Source organism: Schistocerca piceifrons, chromosome 10, assembly GCF_021461385.2.
Source record: "Schistocerca piceifrons isolate TAMUIC-IGC-003096 chromosome 10, iqSchPice1.1, whole genome shotgun sequence".
Lineage (NCBI taxonomy): Eukaryota > Metazoa > Arthropoda > Insecta > Orthoptera > Acrididae > Schistocerca > Schistocerca piceifrons.
The window spans coordinates 30766471-30781074 of record NC_060147.1 but is presented as its reverse complement, the minus strand read 5'-3'; the positions used below and the strand labels follow the sequence as shown (position 1 = coordinate 30781074).

The window sequence follows — 14604 nt, the reverse complement described above, 5'->3', positions numbered from 1 at the left end:
ATTGACGTAAGCGAAATAGGCCTATAATTATTCGCATCTGATTTATGACCCTTCTTGAAAATGGGAACGACCTGCGCTTTCTTCCAGTCGCTAGGTACTTTACGTTCTTCCAGCGATCTACGATAAATTGCTGATAGAAAGGGGGCAAGTTCTTTAGCATAATCACTGTAGAATCTTAAGGGTATCTCGTCTGGTCCGGATGCTTTTCCGCTACTAAGTGATAGCAGTTGTTTTTCAATTCCGATATCGTTTATTTCAATATTTTCCATTTTGGCGTCCGTGCGACGGCTGAAGTCAGGGACCGTGTTACGATTTTCCGCAGTGAAACAGTTTCGGAACACTGAATTCAGTATTTCTGCCTTTCTTCGGTCGTCCTCTGTTTCGGTGCCATCGTGGTCAACGAGTGACTGAATAGGGGATTTAGATCCGCTTACCGATTTTACATATGACCAAAACTTTTTAGGGTTCTTGTTTAGATTGTTTGCCAATGTTTTATGTTCGAATTCGTTGAATGCTTCTCTCATTGCTCTCTTTACGCTCTTTTTCGCTTCGTTCAGCTTTTCCTTATCAGCTATGATTCGACTACTCTTAAACCTATGATGAAGCTTTCTTTGTTTCCGTAGTACCTTTCGTACATGATTGTTATACCACGGTGGATCTTTCCCCTCGCTTTGGACCTTAGTCGGTACGAACTTATCTAAGGCGTACTGGACGATGTTTCTGAATTTTTTCCATTTTTGTTCCACATCCTCTTCCTCAGAAATGAACGTTTGATGGTGGTCACTCAGATATTCTGCGATTTGTGCCCTATCACTCTTGTTAAGCAAATATATTTTCCTTCCTTTCTTGGCATTTCTTATTACACTTGTAGTCATTGATGCAACCACTGACTTATGATCACTGATACCCTCTTCTACATTCACGGAGTCGAAAAGTTCCGGTCTATTTGTTGCTATGAGGTCTAAAACGTTAGCTTCACGAGTTGGTTCTCTAACTATCTGCTCGAAGTAATTCTCGGACAAGGCAATCAGGATAATGTCACAAGAGTCTCTGTCCCTGGCTCCAGTTCTGATTGTGTGACTATCCCATTCTATACCTGGTAGATTGAAGTCTCCCCCTATTACAATAGTATGATCACGAAACTTCTTCACGACGTTCTGCAGGTTCTCTCTGAGGCGCTCAACTACTACGGTTGCTGATGCAGGTGGTCTATAGAAGCATCCGACTATCATATCTGACCCACCTTTGATACTTAACTTAACCCAGATTATTTCACATTCGCATTCGCTAATAACTTCACTGGATATTATTGAATTCTTTACTGCTATAAATACTCCTCCACCATTGGCGTTTATCCTATCCTTGCGGTATATATTCCATTCTGTGTCTAGGATTTCGTTACTGTTCACTTCCGGTTTTAACCAACTTTCCGTTCCTAATACTATATGCGCACTATTTCCTTCAATAAGAGATACTAATTCAGGAACCTTGCCCTGGATACTCCTGCAGTTTACCAATATTACGTTGACTTTTCCTGTTTTTGGTCTCTGAGGACGGACGTTCTTTATCAACGATGATAATGTCCTCTCTGGTAAGCCGTCAGGTATTTTATCGTTTCGCCCAAGGGGGGGTCCCTCTAACCTAAAAAACCCCCGTGTGCACGCCACACGTACTCTGCTACCCTAGTAGCTGCTTCCGGTGTGTAGTGCACGCCTGACCTGTCTAGGGGGGCCCTACAGTTCTCCACCCAATAACGGAGGTCGATGAATTTGCAACCATTATAGTCGCAGAGTCGTCTGAGCCTCTGGTTTAGACCCTCCACACGGCTCCAAACCAGAGGACCGCGATCGACTCTGGGCACTATGCTGCAGATATTAAGCTCAGCTTGCACTCCGCGTGCGATGCTGGTTGTCTTCACCAAATCAGCTAGCCGCCGGAAGGAACCAAGGATGGCCTCAGAACCCAAGCGGCAGGCGTCATTCGTTCCGACATGTGCTACTATCTGCAGCCGGTCACACCCAGTGCGTTCAATAGCTGCCGGAAGGGCCTCCTCCACATTACGGACGAGACCCCCCGGCAAGCACACCGAGTGCACACTGGCATTCTTCCCCGACCTACCCGCTATTTTCCTGAGGGGCTCCATAACCCGCCTAACGTTGGAGCTCCCTATAACTAATAGGCCCGCCCTCTGTGACTGTCGGGACCTTGCCGGAGAATCGGCCACTGGCCCAACAGGCGAGGCATCCTGTGGTGGCTCGGAAACGATGTCATCACCACTAGGAAGCACCCCGCACCTGTTGGAAAGGGGTAAGGCAGCTGCCACGCGGCCAGATCCCACCTTCGCCTTTCGGCCAGGCACGCGCGAGCCCACCACTGTCCGCCATTCACCCTGGAGTGATGGCTGACCGGTAAGATGCTCACTGCCGGAAGACGCAGCGACATCAGGGGTTCCATGTGATTCCAAGGCCACCGAAGTAGGCATAGGTCTCACCACAGTTGCCCCAACGCCACTACGAGCCGACGCCTGCGCCTCGAGCTCGATGAGCCTAACAGACAAAGCCTCCACCTGCCCCCGAAGAGTGGCCAATTCTCCTTGCGTCCGCTCACAACAACCACAGTCCCTACACATGACTATGTTTACCCTACAAGCGAACGGTGTACTCGCCTTATTAGCAGCAGGAAATCGAAGTGCTCTCTCACTGACGGTCTAACCGACACTGAGCTGTTCTAACCAAACAAACAAAAGCCTGTACGATACGAGGGTCGATAGCAACGGCGATACTGTACACTACACTGTTATTAAAATAAAAGGTTGTGTCTAGTAGGCACTCAAACACGCAAGAAATTACAAAAATAAAATAGTAACTACCCAGATAACTGAAAATAAGTTGTACCTGTTTGAAGCTCGCAAAAATGTGTAACAAGCGAACGGTGTACTCGCCTTATTAGCAGCAGGAAATCGAAGTGCTCTCTCACTGACGGTCTAACCGACACATACATGTTGTGCTTTGTCCTGTACATCACTGATGATAACAGTGAGTCATATACACTATGTGATCAAAAGTATTGGAAATTTGTGGTAACGGCTTATGGGACCAAACTGCTTAGGTCATCGCTCCCTAAGCTTACACACTAATTAACCTAAAAATGGTTCAAATGGCTCTGAGCACTATGGGACTCAACTGCTGAGGTCATTAGTCCCCTAGAACTTAGAACTAGTTAAACCTAACTAACCTAAGGACATCACAAACATCCATGCCCGAGGCAGGATTCGAACCTGCGACCGTAGCGGTCTTGCGCTTCCAGACTGCAGCGCCTTTAACCGCACGGCCACTTCGGCCGGCCGCGGCCTTAATTAACCTAACTTAAACTAACTTACGCTAAGGACGACACACACACACACACACACACACACACACACACACACACACACACACACACACCTATGTACGAAGGAGGACTCTAACCCCCGACGGGGGCAGCCGCGTGGACTGTTAGAAGACGCCCTGGACCGCGCGGCAGATCAAAAGTATCCGGACACCCCCAGAAACATACGTTTATGATATTAGGTGCATTGTGCTGCCATTGGAAAAATGTTGTGTAAAGTAACGAATTACGGCACACAATGTGACGATCTGATGGCAGGGTGTGGGTATGGCGAACGTCCGGTGAACGTCATCTGCCAGCGTGTGTAGAGCCAACAGTAAAATTTGGAGACGGTGGTGTTATGGTGAGGTCTTATTTCTCATGGAGGGGGCTTGCACTCCACGTTGTTTTGCGTGCCACTATCACAGCACAGGCCTACATTGATGTTTTAAGCACCTTCTTGCTTCCCACTGTTGAAGAGCAATTCGGGGATGGCGATTGCATCCTTCGTCACGATCCAGCACCTGTTCATAATGCACGGCCTGTGGTGGGGTGGTTACACGATAATAACATCTCTGTAATGGACTGGCCTGCACAGAGTCACAGAGTCCTGACGTGAATCCTACAGAACACCTTTGGGATGTTATGGAACTTCGTGCCAGGCCTCACCGACCGACGTCGATACCTCTCCTCAGTGCAGCATTCCGTGAAGAATGGTCTGCCATTCCCGAAGAAACCTTCCAGCACCTGATTGAACGTATACCTGAGAGAGTGGAAGCTGTCATCAAGGCTAAATGTGAGCCAACACCGATGGAGGGCGCCACTAACTTTTAAGTCATTTTCAGCCAGGTGTACAAGTACGCTTGATCACATAGTGCACATCGAAGAGGTACATTACATCTCACGGCTGAACGAAACGCGAAGGAACATAACCCGAGGTGATAACCGTAGAAGTATTTTTCTAGGGAGACGGGATGGGCTCTAACAGGAATCGGGATCCCTCCAGCTGGTACAGTTCATGTCTGGAAAACGAAAGATCACGGGTTCGAATCCCGGACAAACTGTAAACTAAACTTTTTGTTCTCCCTTTACGAAGCTTTTAACTCTCAGTAATGTCAAGATATGCCAGGAATGAGTCGTTTTTAGATTTATGCGATAAACAGTAGGTCCCCTGTCCTTTGCAGCTGTATGCTAACTGGCGTGTTTTAGACACACACAATTCGCCAATGTGCTTTCCTTTTGGAAATCTTTCACCAGGCGGCAGACCATCTCATTTAAGGGACTCCAGCCACGCAGGCCATACACAATTTTTTTTAAATTTTTGTTGAGAGAGATACTGCCTATATACACTTCTGGCCATTAAAATTGCTACACTACGAAGATGACGTGCTACAGATGCAAAATTTAACCAACAGGAAGAAGATGCTGTGATATGCAAATGATTAGCTTTTCAGAGCGAGACCTACAACGTGCTGACATGAGGAAAGTTTCCAACCTATTTCTCATACACAAACAGCAGTTGACCGGCGTTGCCTGGTAAAACGTTGTTGCGATGCCTCGTGTAAGGAGGAGAAATACGTACCATCACGTTTGCAACTTTGATAAAGGTCGGATTGTAGCTTACTGCGATTGCAGTTTATCGTATCGCGACATTGTTGCTCGCGTTGGTCGAGATCCAATGACTGTTAACAGAATATGGAATCGGTGGGTTCAGGAGGGTAATACGGAACGCCGTGCTGGATCCAAACGGCCTCGTATCACTAGCAGTCGAGATGACAGGCATCTTATCCGCACGGCTGTAACGGATCGTGCAGCCACGTCTCGATCCCTGAGTCAACAGATTGGGGGGGGGGGGGCGGGGACGTTTTCAAGACAACAACCATCTGCACGAACAGTTTGCAGCAGCATGGACTTTCAGCTCGGAGACCGTGGCTGCGGTTACCCTTGACTCTGCATCACAGACAGGAGCGCCTGCGATGGTGTACTCAACGACGAACCTGGGTGCACGAATGGCAAAATGTCATTTTTTCGAATGAATCTAGGTTCTGTTTACAGCATCATGATGGTCGCATCCGTGTTTGGCGACATGGCGGTGAACGCACATTGGAAGCGTGTATTCGTCATGGCCATACTGGCGTATCACCGGGCGTGATGGTATGGGGTGCCATTGGTTGCACGTCTCGGTCACCTCTTGTTCGCATTGACGACACTTTGAAGAGTGGACGTTACATTTCAGATGTGTTACGACCCGTGGCTCTACCCTTTCTTTCGATCCCTGCGAAACCCTACATTTCAGCAGGATAATGCACGACCGCATGTTGCAGGGCGTGTACGGGCCTTTCTGGATACAGAAAATGTTCGACTGCTGACCTGGCCAGCACATTCTCCAGATCTCTCACCAATTGAAAACGTCTGGTCAATGGTGGCCGAGCAACTGGCTCGTCACAATACGCCAGTCACTACTCTTGATGAACTGTGGTATCGTGTACCGTGTTGAAACTGCATGGGCAGCTGTACCTGTAAGCGCCATGGAAGCTCTGTTTGACTCAATGCCCAGGAGTATCAAGGCTGTTATTACGGCCAGAGGTGGTTGTTCTGGCTACTGATTTCTCAGGATCTATGCACCCAAATTGGGTGAAAATATAATCACATGTCAGTTCTAGTATAATATATTTGTCCAATGAATACCCTTATATCATCTGCATTTCTTCTTGGTGTAGTCATTTTAATGGCCAGTTGTGTACTTCTGTAAACGCCCTGGAATCTCATCTTATCTTCGTGGTCCCTACGGGAAAGAATATGGTGCTGGCAACAATGACCGAGCAGTTTGCCTCGAATACAAGGGTTGAAAAAACATGTGGAAACACGGCGAGAAACACCTGCTTGAATGCTAGCCAAGGCTGTAGATTGCGCTGTTGTAGCTGACCAAGAATGTCAGCTGTGCAGTGTCCTCAGTAAGCTGCAAGTTTCACAACAGTATTCTGTGAGGTTGTGAGTGCGTTACGTCGGAGATAAGTAAATTCTGACGTGAGGGAACTGGTGGTGGGGCAACGTATCCGAAGTGTTAAGGCGATCCAAGAGGCATCGTTTCGATTTATACTGCATAAAGGAAAAACGGAGAAACATCATCCCCTAGGTCACAACGCGTACCAAATAGTGTGTTGAGTGATCGAGAGGCCGACGGCTGAAAGTCACTGGAGAACTGAATGTCGCACTCGCCAATCGTGTGAGCATCAAAAGACGGAGGGAACTCCATAAGCTGGGAATTCCAGGGTGTGCAGGAATTACAAAACCACACTTCAGTAATGCAAATGCTCATAACAGGAAAACGTGATACCGAAGCTATCCATAAAACGTGGACTGTGAAGTAATGGAAGAATCTTATACGTTCGGATGAGTCTTGATTTACATTGTTCACAACTTCTGGTCGAGTTTATGTCCCAAGACTAAATCATGGCGGCGGTTCGGTGATGATTTGGGTAGTCATATCGTGGTTTTCCATGGGCCCAGTGGGTACTCTGCAACGTCGCACTGCTACAGAGGGTTATATGACCATTTTTGACTGATCAAGTCCATCCCACTGTTCAGTGCTTGTTTTCCAATGGTGTTGGAGCGTTCTACATTTACGTCTACATCTACATGCATACTCTGCAAATCACATTTAAGAGCCTGGCAGAGGATTCATCGAACCACCTTCACATTTCTCTGTTATTCCAATCCGGTATAGCGCACGGAAAGAACGAACACCTATATCTTTCCGTACGAGCCCTGATTTCCCTTATTTCATCGTGGTGATCGTTTCTCCCTATGTAACTCGGTGTCAACAAAATATTTTGGCGTTCGGAGGAGAAAGTTGGTGATTGGAATTTCGTGAGAAGATTCCGTCGCAACGAAAAACGCCTTTCTTTTAATGATGTCCAGGCCAAATCCTGTATCTTTTCTGTGATACTCTCCCCCATATTTCGCGATAATACAAAACGTGCTGCCCTTCTTTGACCTTTTTCGATGTACTCCGTCAGTCCTATCTGGTAAGGATCCCACACCGCGCAGCAGTATTCTAAAAGACGACGGACAAGCGTAGTGTAGGCAGTCTCCTTAGTAGATCTGTTACATTTTCTAAGTGTCCTGCCAATAAAACGCAGTCTTTGGTTAGCCTTCCCCACAACATTTTCTGTGTGTTCTTTCCAATTTAAGTTGTTCGTAATTGCAATACCTAGGTATTTAGTTGGATTTACAGCCTTTAGATTTGATCAATTCATCATGTAACCGAAGTTTAATGAATTCCTTTTAGCACTCATACACGACAGGGCTCTGTTCCCACAGCTCTCACCGTCGAGAACTTTTATTGTGAGTACGAGGATGAATTTTAGCATCTCCCCTGGTCACGACAGTCACCAAATCTTAACGTTATTGAGCTTTTGTTGCCAATTTTGGGCAGAACTGTGCGCCGTCGCTATTTATTACCTCGATCTTCGTTAGCCGACCCCTGCCACTTTCTTGGAGGAAGAATGGTAGAAGATTCCACTGAAAACCATACAGTTCCTGTTTTTATCCATTCCGAGACGACTGGAAGCTGGTTTGAATGCCAACGGGTTTCTTACACCGTATTAGACATGGTAATGGGCTGTGTTTGTCGTGTTTCCTTATTTTCGTCTAGCTGTGCATTTTCCTCTAATTTTACCCCGAGCATTTCCATTGCACTTCCCTAAGGGGTTTAGTGATCAGTTACGAAAATAGCTGTGCGTATCTGAATTCATTCATTGTTCGTCCCCGTGCTTGCTTAATGATGACGCCAAATGCTTTAGCAGTAAACCATAGTAAAGTCGACGCTTGCATCATAACAGAAGCATTCAACTTTTCTGTCGAATGTAACTTTTCCTTTACACTTCTATGCTACTGAACTCACGCGTCTGTATCATTTCTTAGTGTTACGTCTTCGTGCTACCACTGATCTCGCAGTCGGGTGCTGTCTTTGTGTCGGAACTCGATGCGCAGTTAAAAAAGTCGCTAATAAGCACGCCTAGTAGAAATACAGCCACACACATCTGCGATACCATATGGCCTTTTCATCAGCGATTATAACTACGCAAACAGGAGCCCAACAAGACATAATTTGTAAGTGTTGGCATGACATTATCGATATTAAGTGTGTTGCCTTGAAATTTTATGACTGTTTCGACGCTGTGTGCGGACGAAACTGCTACTTATTAAAACAAATTGGCCACCCAGTGTTCTATTAGCGTGAAGTGACATTCTTTAAATCTTGAGAGGTCGCTGATTCAATTGGTTGGTTAGTTGGTGGGTTAAGATATTTGTTGTTTATTTTCCTCCATTTTGTTAGTTTTCTTTATTTTTATTCCTTTATTGATCTTTCCTCTCTTCTCCGTTTTATTTTTCTTGTTGTTACACCCTTGTGTACTTCTTCCAGATGTTTATTTGTCCTTTTATGTTTTTGTCATTTATTTTTTGTTTCTTGCAGTTATTTTGTTTTGTGTGTTTCTGTCTTTTTTCTTTGTTGTTCATTTAGATTTTCTGATTTCTATAATTTTCATTTTTTGTTTATGTATTGTTTGTGCTCTTTTTACTTGTGTGGTTCAAATGGTTCAAATGGCTCTGAGCACTATGGGACTTAACAGCTGTGGTCATCAGTCCCCTAGAACTTAGAACTACTTAAACCTAACTAACCTAAGGACATCACAGACATGCATGCCCGAGGCAGGATTCGAACCTGCGACGGTAGCAGTCGCGCGGTTTCGGACTGAGCGCCTAGAACCGCTAGACCACCGCGGCCGGCTTACTTGTGTGTTGTTTTCTTCTTTTGAGTTGCTTTTGTGGTGTGTTTTTCGTTTGTGTGTTGTTTTTTGTGTTGCTTCGTTGTTGTTCTATTGCTTTGTGTATTGCTTTCTTGCTTTTGAGTTGTACAGGGTGACCTAAAAAGTTCGTTAACATTTGGAAATGCACAAATTCACGGAATAATGCAGCTGGGTTTATTGAAACAAAGAAGAAGCCCAAAAACTGGTCAACAGATGGCACTGGGCAGCAACACGTCAGTGATGTCACACGAGAATCGTGTATAAAACGAGCTACAATGACAGGAGGAGTCTTCTGGCCGCACATGGGGTCTGGACCCCTCCACCATCCTCCACACCTATAAATCCCTCATCCGCCCCATCCTCCGTTATGCCCATCCCACCTGGATCGCCGCCCCTCCTACCTTCTACAAATCCCTTCAAATCCTGGAACGCCATGCACTCCGCCTCGCCTATCGCATCCGCCTCCCATACCCCATGCGGATCCCCAGCCTTTCCCACCCCCACCTGCTGCCGCACCTGTACACCTGCATCCCACCCACTCTCCATCTTACCACACTCGATACCGTTGCCCAAGGTGGCTTCCGCCAACTTCCCCTCCCAGATGATGCCCTCCTCCCCTCCATCCACCCCTCCTACCAACTTTGATCCTCCCTCCCTCCTCCTGTGTCTTGTTGCTATGGGCACCCTCCTTCCCTTCTCACTTCCTCCCTCCCTCTCCTCCCCCCTCCCCAGGCTTCCACCGCCCCCCATACCCTCTACCCTCCCCTTCCTTTCTTCTCTCCACCTGGCATCCTTCCGACCCTCCTGTATTTCCCTGTGGCACCTTTTTGTCGTATAACAGTGTGTTGATAGTGCGCCGAAGATCGCCATCATTGTGTTAGTGTTCTCTTCATCTTACAAGGGGAGGCCGCCAATTGTGAAATTCAGATTCGATTCATACTGCGCATAATAAAAGCTCATGGCCAGAGGTGTAATGTGGTAAAGCACCAAGATGCACTTCTCAGCCGTTGTCAAAAAAACCGACAGTTAAAAGAAACCGTTGCGGTGAAATACTCTCTACGATTAATAATTCTCTACAGCGTCGTGGCGCAGCGGTAAGCGCTCGGGTTCGTAATCCGAAGGTCGCCGGATCGAATCTCGCGCCATGCAACCTTTTTTTTGTATTTGTTTTTTGTAATTCATATATATATATATATATATATATATATATATATATATATATATATAATTCCCGGTAATCAGTTGCAACAATTATGCATATAATAAGTTGTTGAAAGCCGTTTGTCGTGCAAAAACTGGCGACTTCGAACATCATTATGTTTTCCGCAAACAAAGTTGTATTTCACAAATGTTATTAATTGTCTTCATAATGTTAACCACGTATAGTTAACGGAAGACGTAGAAACGGTATTCCGAAACGAATACGTGTAGCGTAAGTCAAACGTTCGAATTAGAATAGAGACCCCACGAACACAAATTTGCTGCGGCGCGTATGAAATATAAACTCCGTTACTCGCTCGTTACACTTGAAGGACAGATGTTGAATGGGCCGCCGCATAACAGCGTAGTTGCCTGCTAACTTCGAAAGAAGGTAGATGCGGTCCCTAGCGCAACTTATAACATCGTCGAAAATCAGTGCGGACGGGAGAGCTTTGGTACACCCTGTTAAAAAACGGAAAAATGGAGGCGGTACAATTGGAGAGCGATCCGCCTTCACCAGTATGCATAAGCAATTCATTAATAGTATATATATATATATATATATATATATATATATATATATATATATTTGAATTACAAAAAACTAATAATAAAAAAAATTGTATGGCGCGAGATTCGATCCGGCGACCTTCGGATTACGAACCCGAGCGCTTACCGCTGCGCCACGACGCTGTAGAGAATTATTAATCGTAGAGAGTATTTCACCGCAACGGTTTCTTTTAACTGTCGATTTTCTCGACAACGGCTGAGAAGTGCATCTTGGTACTTTGCCACATTACACCTCTGGCCATGAGCTCTTCTTATGCGCAGTATGAATCGAATCTGAATTTCACAATTGGCGGCCTCCCCTTGTTAGTGCAACAGTCTTTCTTCTTCAGTGCCCCTACGTTCTCGTATTCAACCGTCTGTCTACGTTTGTACACTGAGCTGACCTTCCTTGTGAGACCAGTGCCTTCCGTGAACGACTTCGTTTCTTTTTCATTTGTATGTCTCCTGTTTCTATCCCACGTGTACATCTGTTTTTATGCCTTCCTGTTTCTTGTATGTTTTTTCTGTGGCCGAAGAGCGGCGTGGTTATGCCGTTGCTGGCCTACCTTTGTAAAGGTATGAAATAACAATAAAGAAAAAAACAGGAGGAGTCACATCATGCCTAGCCTGGCTGATAAACACTTGCTGGAGAGAACGACATTGATGCAGGATGGCGCCCCACCCCGTATTTCTACACGCATGAAAGATCACTTGCGCACTCAGTTTGGTGAGGATCGCGTGCTGAGCCGCCACTTCCGTCATTCATGGCCTCCCAGTTCCCCGGTCTCAATCACTGTGATTACCGGTTGTGGGATTCCTAAAGTCACAACTCTAATGTAATTGTCCAACCTTCATTAGCGATGCTGAAAGACAGCTTCACACTTTTCTCACCATACCCACTGATATGCTGTACAGTGTTCTTCACAACATCGTCCCTCGACCAGAGGTGGTGGTGATGAATGACGGCGACATGTTGGCCATTTGTTATAAACAACATCACATTTGCTAGAAATCAATTGTTACGCTAATTATTACTTTTTCATCATACAATATGCCATTTGTTGGCCATTTTGTGCACTTTCTTTAGCCGGCCGCTGTGGCCGAGCGGTTCTAGGCGCTTCAGTCCGGAACCACGCGGCTGCTACGGTCGCAGGTTCGAATCTTGCCTCGGGCATTGATGTGTGTGATGTCCTTAGGTTGGTTAGGTTTAAGTAGTTGTAAGTCTAGGGGACTGATGACCTCAGATGTTAAGTCCCGTAGTGCTTAGAGCCATTTGAACTATTTTTTTGCACTTTCTTTTTGGTTTCAATAACATCCACGTCATTTCAAGCGTGACTGTCGGGTTTTGCCTCTCTTACTACATTATTCTGTGATGTATTGAATTTTCAAAGGTTAACAGAGTATTGGGTCACCGTGTATACCGCTGATTTTGTGTTGTGGTTTTTTTAATTGTTTTTGTGGTTTCTTGGATTTCGGGTCGTTCAGTGTCCTCTTCGTTCGTGCTTTTTGGTTGTGTGTCTGTGTTGTGGATAACAAAAGACTCCGCTTACGCCGGTGTTGCAGGAGAGGACAGCTACACGAATCCCGCCTTCGGAGGCGACGGGCGGCACCAGTACGAAGTGCAGCTGCTTGAAGAGAGCAACGTCGACAGCGAGGACTGAACCGCTGCACGGCTGCACTACACTACACCGAACTAAACCACACTACACTAGCGACGGCCGCAACCGTAGAGGGCAACAGTCAGTGGTGGTCACCGTTAAGTAACCGATTATGAGTGTGTATCTCCGATTTGCAATGAAGCGAGCGAACGCGGTCTCGCAATTTCCATTATTATGCTGGAGACTGTTATAGACTAGCGGCGAACACGTAGCACTGTTGCGAAGCACTGCCTGGGTGTTGTCAGTGAGTTTCGTGCCGGAAGCAGAGCACACGTTTGCAGATAAATGTTTTTTTTTTCTGTATCTATGATGTAACGCAAGTGACAAATTCATTTGCGTGCATTTAAAAATATACCGACTGTAGCAGTGAAGTGCTTTAATTCTGGTGAAACGCTATATTTTAGCCTTCAAAACCATGTATTTATGAACTGCGATGGTAATTTAATTTCATATTCAGAAACATTTAGCGTAATGACATCTAGTTGGGCACTTGTTCTGAACATATTTCTTAATGTATATATCGTTTTTCATGGCAACTGAATAATGGATGATGAGGCAATATTATTTCATAAAATAAGTGTACGTATTCCTATTGAAACATGGGTTTCTCTAAGGACGGTGAAGATTTGATTAGACGCTCTAATTACAAGCACTGGGCTCATGAAGAATGTGCTGGTTGTTCTCTTATAAGCAGTGTATGTTAAGATTCTGTCAAATTATTTAGGAAAATCACTACAAAAATAGTGGGATTCTCAACCTATGCAGCAGTCACTGAATTCTGTAGCAAAAGAAAAATTGTTGATTAAAGTGTAGTTATGCATAAAGGAGAAGCGAGAGGCATGACAATACCGTACTCCCATTCGTGACTGTCGAAGATGAGACAACAACATAGCCAACGTGTTCTGCAATAAGTTCAACACTCATCATAGCTTCGTCAAAATTAAAATTACGTCAGCAACAGAATGAACAACAAAAAGTAAAGAAAACCCAAAGAAAGTGAAAAACACGTGATAACGAGGAGCCATTACAGAACGGAACTGTTGGAAGTTAAGCTGAAGAAAGATAAGCACATCAACAAGGGAAAAAGGAAGTCAATGGTGACGAAAGAAAGGACTAAAAGATCCAGACCTGCTGAAATAAATAATAAGAAATCGCAGGCGCAATAAGGAAATGATCCGGTGAGTGCAAGAAGGAGCGTTATGGGGATTAAAGTGAAGATGACAAGGACACAGAATATTCGTATTGAAACGAGAGTTTCTCTAAGGGCAGTGAAAGTTTGATTAGATGCTCTAATTACAAGCAGTGAGCCCATGAACAATGTGCTGGTTATGACGCAGATGATGACATGTTTGTGTGTGAAAATTGTATTAATACTTTAGAACTTAATTTGACTTAGAATATATGAGAAGTAATACTGTGTAGCTAGGAAACTGAAAGTATATCAACATTTTGCGTAATGTGGTGAATTATTAATATATTGAAATATTTTTCTCAAATTTAAATATATTTAATTCTACAACTACGTTTCTTATTCGTTCTACAATCTCTTCTTCGTCACACTTTCCCAAAATCTTCATCTGAGCCTGATTTTTCTATTTTCTCTGTCCCTGATCACTTTGCTCAATCTATAGGGCAAATTGGCCATTTTGAAGACTTTCACTCAGATTCACTTTTCTTCGGCAAATAGACGATTTGAAAAATAATGCAATTGTGTTATGGTTACAGGAAGTATCACATGTATATTTCAGATGCTTATCTATGAAATGAGATGAGAGGAAAAACGTTTTCCCCAGGTTGGAAACATCACGCAGCTTCCTCGTAACTTGCACTTTGAAGCTTGAAGTGCGTTTGTTTACCTATGGTGTGAAACTGCTGATGTGCTAATTGTGAGTGAAATGTGTGTATGGCCACAGATTTTTTTGGCAGTGACAGAATTGATCACGAACGTCAGTCCTTTGATGTTTATGGTGCATGTTAAATACGTTCTGAATTTGGACACTCTTGCAATAAGGCGACCT

General features: G+C 44.9%; 1 protein-coding gene across 2 annotated transcripts in view; it reads left to right on the top strand.

The window, feature by feature from the left end:
• LOC124718897 (multiple epidermal growth factor-like domains protein 10) overlaps positions 1 to 14108 on the top strand; it is a 166116-nt gene extending 152008 nt beyond the window's left edge. For both annotated transcript variants that reach the window (XM_047244545.1, XM_047244544.1), the window contains exon 9: positions 12492 to 14108. In XM_047244545.1, the coding sequence (XP_047100501.1) occupies positions 12492 to 12589 (98 nt within the window). In that variant the 3' untranslated portion in view covers positions 12590 to 14108. The remainder of the gene's footprint in view (positions 1 to 12491) is intronic.
• The last annotated feature ends 496 nt before the right edge of the window (positions 14109 to 14604 follow it).